At 30.2% G+C, this 12,739-nt stretch overlaps 1 protein-coding gene across 3 annotated transcripts; it reads right to left on the bottom strand.

The window, feature by feature from the left end:
* Window positions 1–3: 3 nt before the first annotated feature.
* Window positions 4–12,723, bottom strand: LOC139512985 (ceramide synthase 2-like). Of its 3 annotated transcripts, none has more exons than XM_071301023.1 (11): window positions 12,590–12,723; window positions 9,412–9,610; window positions 8,487–8,616; window positions 7,795–7,901; window positions 5,684–5,741; window positions 5,305–5,358; window positions 4,691–4,783; window positions 4,035–4,163; window positions 2,804–2,910; window positions 905–1,091; window positions 4–236 (listed from the first exon to the last, which is right to left on the bottom strand). In XM_071301023.1, exons 2-11 carry the CDS (start codon window positions 9,579–9,581, stop codon window positions 114–116), a joined length of 1,158 nt encoding a protein of 385 aa, XP_071157124.1. In that variant the 5' UTR covers window positions 9,582–9,610; window positions 12,590–12,723; the 3' UTR covers window positions 4–113. The 3 variants fall into 3 exon arrangements, with proteins under 3 accessions (XP_071157124.1, XP_071157123.1, XP_071157122.1); XM_071301022.1 differs by lacking the exon at window positions 12,590–12,723 and adding an exon at window positions 12,436–12,495; XM_071301021.1 differs by lacking the exon at window positions 12,590–12,723 and adding an exon at window positions 11,773–11,907.
* Between the last annotated feature and the right edge of the window lie 16 nt (window positions 12,724–12,739).

The following is a 12,739-nucleotide window of genomic DNA, read 5'->3' as shown; positions in this document are numbered from 1 at the left end:
CAGTAAAAAAATAAACATTTATTCAAGAAAAATAAATAAATCATTTAAAAAATGCATTTAACTTTTAAATAATATTTTTATAAACCATAAAAAATTGATTAAAGATAGATAAATTATGAGATTTTCTTTACTCTTTGTATATGTCCATTCATATGTGAGGTATCTTCTGTATGATGTTTATGAGAGGACTCATCTTCCTGTTCACTGTTTTCACTATCACTCCGTACATCTTGTAGCTAGAAAAGAAGACAAAGTTATCAACAGTCTGTGAATATACTAATGTATGAAACAACATTATGTATTTTTTTTTATAGGTATCTTAGGATAGTGCCCATATGTACATCATTACTTAGTTGTTTCGTGTCCCATTGGCTTTTTGAAATTGATTGGTATCCACATTTCTATAAAACACTAAGGAAGATACACCAAACCAATATTTGTTTTTAAAACAATTAGTTAAAGGATGGGTGTATCAATTTGATCGCGTTTTATAAATATTTTTCGCGGCATTTGATTATACAAACAAATCAGTTTGAGTATAATATGAAGGCTGTTATATTGGTTTTTATATATATTTAGAAAAATGCACATCTCGAAAATCAATAATTTTACAATATTAACATATTTTTCTGCATTTTTCATGTCGGCCCATTATATATATTGCTTACCAAATAGTATAAGGTTTCTCATTGTTGAAGCCGTACAGTTGTCTATAATCACTCGCATCCGCTTCATTTGGACGTTGGTGGATAGTTGTCTTATGGCAATCATACCATATTTACGTATTTCTATGTTGATATTTTTGTTTGCACCAAATTATACAAAATAATTGTCTCTTCGGTGATTGCGGCAAAATATTTCCTAATCCCAAATCAAATAAAAACCATGAAGTGTTAATACTTACTTGACCTTGAGTGAACTTTGTTGCAGCTGTTCTAGCTATCAGTATAGACCAAAATATATGAAGAATTTGCAACACTCCCAGCATGACTTTCAATAACTGCATTACAAAGCTATTTCCATAATACTGTTCATGAGGCCCACTATTATTTGCATATTCAGGAAGTTCAATTGTAACGGAATATAAAACCCTAGATAACAAATATATTATTGTTAACATCATTTTGTCAAAATTGATATGGTTAATGTACAGAAAATAGATTAAATATTAAAGGTCAGCTTCATGTGAATGAACTATTTAGCAATTTAAAACATAATCATATTTTTTTAACATCCTCCATTTAAACAAGTTACATTTATAAATAAAGAGTGTAATAATCTGTCCATGAATCACTTGACACTTGTGTGACTTTCAAATATATATGATATGGTAAAGTTATATCCGCACCTTTTACAGCCACGTAAAAATGATTCAAACGAGAGAAGTCGCCAATATTCAATAGAGTCCTAACAGTTATTTTTATTTACGAACAATTAGGTTGACGGTTAACTCATCGGTATATACGCTATGGTTTTCGGCTGCAGGGCAGCATGAATTGTTCGGTTTTAAATCATTACAATGCAATTGATTTGGAGATCGACTCAAATTCTGCCAATTGTGTCTTGAAACCCATGAATGCTTTTCAAATGTGTTGTCGTTCGTGAATAATTGGTTTTATGAAGAATAGAAAGTTTTTGTAAATATCTTATATTCTGTTCAAAAGCTGTAATTTGTATTCTGTAAGGCTGACTGATGTTTCGTGACGTCTTTGCCTCTTTTGGTCAATTTAATAAAATTGGAAAAGTCATAATCCAGAATATTCAATAATGGCTTTTATGCAAACACTTTTTTAGGGATTGTCAAGTATTTTTTTTAATCCTCTTTTTGAGAATTTCTCTTTTGTTCACGGTAACGTCATACAATACGGTCATATTATAAAGAGTAAATGCATTGGGAATTAATAAATATATAAATACAAAAATTCAACAAAACAAACTAATTGTACATGTCGCCTTTTATAACCTATTACATAGTAAGACAGTAAATGATCTCAAAGGAATTGCTTTTCGGTGAAAATACGGTCAATATTATATGATATGGTAAGTTAAAATGATTTAATCTAAATATATGAACTAAAACACTCGTTTTTATTTCTCTCCAAAAACGGTTGACCGTTTTCATTTAATGGTATATTCTATATGATATATTAATAATATACATTTGATAATGATTTTTGGTCCACTGTCGACGGTATCAATAGTTAAAAAAAGGTACCAGGATTATAATTTAGTACGCCAGAATCGCTTTTCGTCTACATAAGACTCATCAGTGACGCTCATATCAAAATAGTTATAAAGCCAAACAAGTTCAAAGTTTAAGACTGCTTTCCGTTAATCCGTCAATTTGGCCAATAAGTTTTCCAAATTACTTTCTTCTTGTTTGAAGATATTAATATTTGACATATAGTTTAACCATAAACAGTGTGAATTTTGTTCCGGTCTGATGATTTTGTGCCAATTTATGTTCCTTTGAAATAGAAATCCACACAAGTAATCAGTTTTCTGGTCTTGCTTCAAGAAATTACTTTGATATTTGGCACATAGTTTAACGATGACTAGTTACCGTACGGATCAAGTTTGATTTTTTTTTTTTTTTTGATATAGGTTTTTTTAATTGCAGCGTTATGGTCTTCAGAGTTTTTGCACTTTTTTCGTCATGTTTGAATATATTGGTTTGATATTGTTTATATAGTTTACACCATAACCAGTTATAACAGATCAGGTTAGCGTTTTGTTCCAGTAAAATGATTTTTTTAACCAGTAGTGTACTACTCTCAGAATGTTTATTATGTTGGATACTTACATGTATGGATATATTATTAGTCTTGTAGCAATCCACACTACAGCAAACAGTACAAAACATAAATCTGAGACTTTAATATATTTACAGTAGTTACTCATTTTTGCAAACTGTAAATAAAAATAAATGTACTTATTTATAAAACTAATTACGAAATTTTGACAGAATCACAAATTATAAATGTTATTTACAATCATTAAATAACCAGAAGCGTGTTTTTTTTTACTTCTCGAATATTGTAAATCTTACTAGTTTAGTGTGTCAATGTCTTCAACTACACTACAAGATTATGTTAATAGCTCTCACTCTGTTTCGTGCCTATTCAAAGCAGTATTAATTTTGATTTAAAATACTATTGTTTTCTGTGTAAGCATAATAACGCCAGAAATAATCAGAGAGTCTTGGTGTAGTGGTTAGTGCATCGGACTACTAACACGGAGGTTCCTGGTTCGATTCCCGTTCCAGGATGAAAATTTTCGGCTCTCCCTTGACACCATTTGCGAGTATGTTAAGAGCGAGCCATATCTCTTGCACGTAAAAGACACCCTTGTAGATTTCGAAAAATAATAGGCTAATGCCGCTACAAGGCAGCACTTGCACCCGCAAAGTGGAAAAACTTGTTTCCCAATCCATTAATATATATATATATTTAAATAAACGCCAGTAAAATTCAACAATTTTTCCATTGTTACGCCACATACCCAAATAAAACAAGATTTATTTCAAAATCCAACAAGACTTTCAAACATCAGTGTACAATTATATTCTTATATATGTCAATAAAAATTGGCGTGAGACCTGCAAATTTGAGTTCAGAAGAGTAAATCAGTAGAATTTGGCAAAACTCGGCACCAATTTAGAAGGTTTATTTGATTCATTGTGAGGGTAAATCAGAGTTAAAATTTTAAAATACACTCTTGTCTTGGCGATTTGCATGAACTATTTGATACTTAAATGTTAGCAAATATAGATATCAATCAATTGGCAATGTAAACTTTGAAAATCAACATGATTCTTCGATTTACATTCCCGCATTTTCGTCAACGTGTTATAGAGCTATTCAAAGCATAACAATTTCTTGTAACTTTGCATTATCGATGATGAGCAATATATAGCCAAACTTAAAAACTGACAAACAAAAAAACATATGCATAACAAAATAAAGTTTACGAGATTGACAAACCAAAATATAATTTAAAAATTATTGGTCAAGTAATATCTGTAAAATACTTACTGCTAAGATATAATCTACAGGATCGTGTATGCATATTACTAGTGTTCCAACTCTTACAGCATTATAATTCCATGATAGTCCTATGAGGAGTATTGTTACTATGTGATGAACAGACATTTCAACGAAATCCTGAAAGTAGAAGGCATTGCCATAATACTCAAAAATTCATTTCAAACCTACCAAAAAAAAGGACTTGTATGAATGCTCATTTACGTTTCTATTTAAGTGAAAGATGGCATTCACTGCTCCCACATAAATTAGTAGAACATTCGAAATAATTTGACTAACTGAACTTTTTAAATGTTTACAAGAAAGTTGTGGATATCATATCAATCGTTATAGCGAAGATCATATCACCAAAATCTATTCTGGAATGTTATATCATTATCTTTTCTGACATTATATGGCTTATTAAAAGTAAAATTGGCAGGTTATTTAGCAAAAGTGAATTATGATTGCTAGATAATTTGTCGTTGGGATGCTTCCTCGTTGAAGTATTATCCTAATTTCTTTTTATTTATCACAAGATTTTTTTTTAAATTGCAAACATTTCTGAAGAATAGTTCCAAAACAAGTTTTTTTTTCATTTAAAAAGTATAGTCATGATGGGAAAATTAGATACCCAATTTGAATAAAACAGGTGTTGTTATTTTTACCTTTCTTTTATGGTCTGTACATATGGTGACTATTGATGAAATGTAAAATGCTAACTCTAACAAGTAATACCAATATATACCATCTGAAACCGTCTACAACAATAAAATGTCAATGTGTTAAATGTCATTTACCCTAAAATGGGATTATCATATATCAAAAATTTGTCTTTTACTACCTGTTAAAAATTGTGACAATGACATATGAAAATAGTGTTCTTTTACTTTTTTGAGCGTTTGACTTTGCCATTTTATAAACAACTTTCAGTTTTGAATTTTCTTTGGAGATCTTTTTTTTTTAATTTTAATTTTCACTCACAAGTTTAAAATTATTGCAATGACGGTCAGCAAGTTCAATTACAAGTTCATATACAAAGCTTACAGATGTAGTTAATGCAAAGAAAAACATTTGTTATCCACTTAAATCATCCAAAATGTTTACAGCTCGTTAGGAAATAACACAGAAACTATCTATGAATAAAATAATGCAGAGGGGAAAATGTATGCAAAGACGCATTGATATAATACAGTGTTATCTGTGAACTTTTAACATTTCTTTAGAATGGTTAATCATCGACGAAAGTTATATATTTCATAATTAGAAGTAAATGATTCACCTGTTGCGTTGGATAACCAGTCCAACAGTGCACGGATTTGGTAAACCATGGCTTCTGAAAGAAAGAAAAAACAAATTGTTTTACTTCTCTTGTATAAGCATCATCAATGTCAATTTAACAGGCGAATTAAAAGTTTCACAAACCATAATTTTAAGCTATTTTCCTCATTTCTTTTTTATTATTATTATTTAGTTAGTAAATTCTAAAAGCTAAATTTAGATTAAAAAGTATAGAAAAAATGTAATTCTTAAAACGTTTCTCCTTATCATTATTAAACACAAAGCAACTTCAATGAAATCAGCCGCTAGTATTTAGTGAGCTTTGATAATGTATGAATGTAAGTCAATATACGTATTTACAAAAAAGCAACTGTACTTACATCCCATAGTACATATATTCCATACCATGACATAATGAAGTAAAATATGAACTGCCAGCTGAAATGCAAATAAGATATATATTATTCTTATTATTGTTTTCATCAAATTTCTACGTAAAGTTAAGTATTTTGACGGGGCTCGAATTTAAACAAGAAAACCCAAGTTATTGGTTTAGCAGATCGTTACATCAAACTTATTCAATGTTGAAATACATTTAACCTATTATTTCAGAATTAACTTGACTATGATAGAACTATATATAAAGCACCCATTACAAATGCATGTTTTGGAGGATTCTCAAAAGACATATTGTTGGTCGATCAATATTCGTATATATATATATATCAAAGTTTTTCTCATGGATCTGACGTCCGGCTCATGTATTGGACTTGAACCCATTATTACGAGACAGTCACCTCTACTTCGGTCCCTTCTTTTCTCTTTTAATCACATTTTTAATAAGTTGTGCTACTCGGTAACTATTAATAACAGGAAGCATTGTCCCCCTTGGCAGGAATTTAAATTTTGGTAATTACTTTAGTTTGAGCTATTGAAGCCTTCTATGAAAAGAAAAGTGGTCGATATTGGGGGAAATATTTTAACCGGTATCGTTGTAAAAATTCAAAAAGTACGAACATCTGTAAAGTACAAACATCCAAAACAAAATAAATAAACCTCATGGACACCTAAGTATAATCTTAATTATTTGTTTAAGACATTTAACCCTGATGTCAGCACTATCGATGGTATTAATAATTTAATATACAGCCTGTCTTTTTGGTTTTAAGAAGAGAATTGGCTCCATGATATGCAATAACGTGTTCAACAGATTATTAAATAACATCGATATTCTTTTCGGTTGGAATGAATATTAAAGGAGCACTAGCTGTCAAATTCATGTTCACCGATTTGACTCAAATTCTCATATTTGATTTATTACTATGTTAAACATTTATCCTAATTATAAAAAAGTTTAAAACAAACAATTTGCAGGGCATGGGCTCGATAATATGAAGTTTGGTTTCGTGTGTGTATTTAGTCTTGACGCCATCTAATTAACTATCGAGTTGACCTCCGAATAACTCCGATGGTCATATAAGCGATACAAACAAATATAAAATATAGATATCAACAAAACGCGAAATCGTGCAATTAGATTTTTTAAAGTCTGTTTAATTTCATATTATAGATTTAAAATATATGTTAATCATCGTTTTTACCTGTAAAAGAATGTTTTTTTTGTGGATCGAATCAATTTATCAAATGATTAACCTTTTTCACTTTCGATGTTGACTTTATTTTCCTTTAAACAACTTAACACGCAAAATGCATGTCTTATAAGTCTCTAGCTGAGGGGTTTACTTGAATTTCACAAATATACGCATTCAATGAGGTATAATTATTCACTTGCAAGTTATTAATTCATCATCAATGTTCCTTAGATTAACTTGACAAAATTGAACCATATGGATTGCCAAAACCGAATTATTATTTTACTGTTTCACTTTCATCAATGATTGAACAAAATTAATCACACTTTAGATTTTTTATATATCTCGTAGCTAGTGCCACTTTAAGTTGTAGACGCAATAGTTGTTCAACCAAGAACATCAGCAGTCATCCGTTTGGAATGTTTTTTATATTTTCTATTCTTTGTAACGGTTAAGGTTACTGATAGTTTATGTTATTAATCTTTATTTCTGGAACGGTAACGGTTATAAATGTAAGTGATAGTTCGAATCATTCATCGTTATTTCTGCAACGGTTTATATAATGAAAATAAATGTTAATGTCGTTTTGGGTCAAAATCGTTATTCCTGTAACGGTAATGCTCATAATTTTAATGTCGTTTCGGATCAAAATCGTTATTCCTGTAACATTAATGAAAATAAATGTTAATGTCGTTTCGGGTCAAAATCGTTGTTCCTGTAACGGTTATGGTATAATAAATGATAATTACGGCACGGGACATTTATTCCCAATAGTCATGATGTACCAAAGGGGCAATCAAGAACCATTGAAAGAAACTATATGACTGTGTAATACCACAGGGTTTGTAATAATGTCACAACTTTAAACCAAAAATACAGTATACTAGTATATAACAAACCTTGCATCCTCTAATCGTTTCATGTCTGTAACCTTATCTTGCTTCTTTCGTTTGCGAAACCAAATCTCTACTTGTCTTACAGTCATTTCTGACTTCTTTGCCAAAGACTGCAATAATCATTATGAATTAAATTAGAACATGTAAAATGTATATATAGTCATCATTATATCAAGCGTTTGTGGAGAGTTGTCTCATTGGCAATCATACCACATCTTCTTTTTTATACTTGGTCTTACTTTCATACAAGAGGATTCTAATATAATTCATATATCCTAAATTTTTTCAGTTTAATAGATTTAGGTTGGAATACTAGTATTGATATATATTGAAATTAAATATGACGTTATTGATAATTATAGCCTTGGTCATCCGTGAGATTTTGTCCTTATTCTTAAATGAAACCTGTCTTTTATTGTGTCCATCTTGATATAGTAATAATCAGACATAACTTTGGAAATCACATAAATGAGGCTTACCGACACAATGAAGACCCTCACGTCTTCTTTGTATGATTGTGATCATAAACGAATAGGATGCATGTCACCTTTCTTCTTTTGATTTATTTTCGTTGAATGTTTTGATATCGTTGACAACACCGTTATTGTAATATTGCTTTATTCTATTTAATTCTTTTTGTTGTTTCGTTTTGTTTTTCTCGTTCGAATTTATCATACAATGACAAAGTGTTATACCATTATTGCATCTGGCTTTGGATTTCTGCTAACTTTATACCCTGCTTCTAAAACTGGAATAGGTGGAACGTTTTCTTTGCTTACTGTGTCATTTACATGAAAATAAGTTCCTATGGGCTTTATCAATATCCTGAAATTCAAATTTAAGATAAAAGATTATCGTTCATTATACGTCATTTATTAGTATATTTTCTCTATGATGTGAGACTTATAAAATATAAGTATATAGCATAAAATAGTATCGGTTCTGATATTGAATATCAACCATGTTTAAAGAGATTGCACTGAAGCTACAGTTTTGAAATAAACCAAGACAGATTTTAAAAGAAAATATTTCAATCCAAACTTAAAATATCAACTTATTGTCTTTCAAATTTAAATTGATTTTGGTTCTTAATGTCCTTTGATATGTTTTGAAGAGAAACATATGAAATTTACAGTATCACTGGTTAAGCGTCAAAACGGCGATGCTTTGTTACATTTAATTTTGTTTATACAGGTTAAAATATTGTAAAATCCTAAAATTTATGCGACTGTCAAAGTGAGAGGTTTAGCTAGCTATAAAACTAGGTTTAATACACCATTTTCTATACAAGGAAAGGAGTATGACAGTTGTTTCCAATTCGTTTGATGTGTTCGAGTTCTTCCCGTCAGGATTCTCCCGTTTGATATGGGACTTTCCGATTTGAATTTTCCTTGGTGTTTTGAAAATTTGTTATTTTACTTTCTCCGAAATGTTTGATATGTAAACTCGTTAATATTAAAAATTCAAGAAGGCTCCTGGAAAAACAACAATTTGCAAATGCTACAATGCAGTTCCGAGAATGTTGAACAGTATTCAAGAGAAACATTTATGTATGCAAGAAAAAGAAGAGGAATCTGAATTTAATTTGGTAAGGCACTACTTATAAAATAAATTATTTACCCATCTAACAAGTGTCGAATTATTATGAAGAGAACTGCCAGAAAAATGGACGGAAGAACAATATCTGATAGTTTAGGAACATATTCATCTGGTGGTAATGATTGTAGGTCTTCTGGACGGAACAAGTCTGGCTGTAATCTGTTTATCATTCCATTTAACCAGTCCATCATATTGCCTCAACCCGTGTACACGGTTAAACCTTTAAAAAAACGAGAAAAACGATTAGATGTTAGCTTTCAACTCTCAAGATAAAAAAATCTGTCTTGTATTGGTTGGCTATTATTGTGATATTAAGAAATGGTACATCTTGATAATACAACTAGTATATACATTCAGCGAAATTTTCCTTATTTGTATGTTCAGTGTGCCTGGATATTTTGAACTTCTGTATTTAAAAAGGACACATAGGAACTGGATGATCTTAATATAATTATCATATCTGCAAATACTTGAATAAGATTGGTTCGCTAGAATTATTACCAAAACTACTTCCATAACCCTTTGTATAGAAAATTGACATACGTTGTGATTTCGTATAAATATTTCAAATTTTATGCCGGGACCTTGCGCAATCAACAACCAATCACTGTATCGATCTTTTTTCTTTTTTAGCACAAGTCAGGATAGGGTATAGTTTTGACATATAGTGACTAACTCTTTATTTGAACTAAAGGTTCATCATATACCTTTAGCACACAATTTAATCTGATAACAGACAAACATGTGCACCTGTGAAAGTGTTAAGATATGGCAGGAACTAGAGAATTATATTTAGATCTAAATGCATTTTATGTTCTAAAAAACTTTTCTGGATTTTGAAATTCCTTTTTATCTCACCTAGCCCACATCACTTGGCGTCCGTCGTCCGTCGTCGTCTGTAAACTTTTACACACAAAAAATCCTCTGAAACCACTGGACCAATAGTTATCAAAGGTACCAGGATTATAATTTAGTACGCCAGACGTGACTCATCATATCAAAATATTTATAAAGCCAAACAAGTACAAAGTTGAAGAGCATTGCCAAAAACCAATCTTGGCCACAATCATCATTTGGGAATCTAGTTCATAAAAATGGGTCCGAAAACCCCGCCTGCCAACCAAGATGACCGACATGTCTTAGAATAAAACATAAGGGTAAAATGCATGGTTGGCTATTATTTTAAAAACCGTTATAAATACCGAAAATTTCACCAGAGCAGAAATGTTCAAAATGTTCGTTACCTCAAAACTGACAGACGCTATTTTATAGGAGTTATTGCCCTTAAATGACAAGTTTTACCTTTTTTCATCTTTGACTATTGTCTTGAACATTATAATAGATAGAGAGAAAAATTAAACTGCAAAAATGAGCAGCAAGACTCTAAAAATAAGTCAAACATGGTAGAAATCGTCAGTCGACTTCTTATTAGCGTTATTGCCCTTTGGTGACGATTTACCAATACTTTGCATTTCCTTTCATCATATATCTTAAAAGCCATTTGATTTTCGATGCAGGGGACAAGAGGATTTTGAAATGAATACATGGTTTCGTAAGAACTGAAAAGAAATAATTTAACCAAAGACAGAATGAAAAAGGTTATTCTGCAACATAAAATGCAGTAATTAACTCTGTACGTAGGTGAAAAAATACTTATGTTTATTCTTACGCCATTAAAACCAAAATTATAAAATGTTTTTACTAAGGAGTTGAAATTGAAAGAAAAAATAATAGATGTTTCAGTTGAGAATTGTAATAAAAGATACGGATGATATCATGCAGAGGACATTCGGATTATTTATTTTGTGCGTTACAGTATTTACCCCAGTCGGCCCTGTTAAACATCAATACTCTTTAGAATTTAATAAAAAGATAAATTAAATCCTGTAGTAAATGAGTTGGCTTTTAATCCTAGTTTATTAAAGTGTGTCGACTAATAAACGCACGAGGAGTATTTAAATATATATATATATTGATTTAGAAGCATTTGTCAATATAAATTAGTTCTTTTAAAAAGCATACTGTTCTCGTCTGCATGTTAAAAGTTTCTTTTTTTTAAATAAAGCATGTGCGTATTTTGATGGAATTCATGCGTTGTCATCGTCATTTGTGTTTATAAACAATCAAATTTAAAGGTGGTTGAAGGACCACAATCTCGTGTAATTGTCTTGATTGATTGATTGTTGGTTGCTTTTTAACGTTCAGTGTAATTGTCTTGAAACCTTATATTTCAACTATGAAAAAAAGTGTCATTTGAGGAACAAACAGTTCTCTCTGTAAGATGATTACGATATAAGATGTACGAATGTATGTGTATTTGCTTAAAGAAAATCTATGGTTCATTTTTTGTTTCACTCTAAATTAAAATGAACTCATACTCACACTGTTGATGCAAATTATTTCGAAATATGTTTATCCAATCACAGTTCGTTTTGTTTTGGTATGCAAACCAAGTAGAACACATATAATTTCCTTTCAATTTCAACTTTCATGTATATACAAGTAAATTAAATGGCGTTATTCTATATTTATGATTATTTATGAATTAAATGGACAATAATCATGAAATACGATAGGTCAGAGGTATCGATTTGAACAGAATACTGTGATTATCTCCTGTTTTTTTTCAAAAGGTTAAACATGTCAAATCAGGTCAAATTTTTCAATTGTAAATAAATACAAACAAAATCAAAATGTGTGCGTAAAAAAATGTTTAATATACACACAAGTCATAATCTATATAGACTACAAACAGTACTATGATGGATTAGACAGCACTATGGTGGATTAGACAGCTTAGTCTGGTTTAATCTCTAGAAACAATAATTTTACAACATGCATTATTGTTCGATAGAGTTTTGTTCAGTGACAACAATTACATAGTAACGCTAAACAAATAAACATACCGGTAATCAAAAACAGAAACGAAGGAAAATACACATGTTACCTGTGTTGTGTCTTAAAAAATTAATCAACTAGCAGGTATACTGAAAAAAATCGTTAATAAATAAGTTCAATATCCGTGATGGAATTAAACTACACTACCATATAAGTTTGGTGTTTCTTCCATGAGAAAGTATGCGGTGATCAGGGTCGATAAATTTGATCCGATTAGGATTAAACGTTACCTATTTCTAAATCTGTTTTCAATTAGTCAAATAGTAATAATAATAGATTTTTTTAGATAATATTTACCTACCTTTTATTTTTTAAATTCAACCCGTAAGTGATTTAAAGCCAGAATGTTCACCTATAATAATTAGTACTTGAACATATAATCTTTAAAAATCTCATTGCTCTTATACACACACACTGTTTGAATAAGTTAAATCCACCCGCTATTCTTATT

The sequence above is a fragment of the Mytilus edulis genome, chromosome 2, assembly GCF_963676685.1.
Source record: "Mytilus edulis chromosome 2, xbMytEdul2.2, whole genome shotgun sequence".
NCBI lineage: Eukaryota > Metazoa > Mollusca > Bivalvia > Mytilida > Mytilidae > Mytilus > Mytilus edulis.
This window is presented reverse-complemented; position numbering and strand designations above follow the sequence as displayed.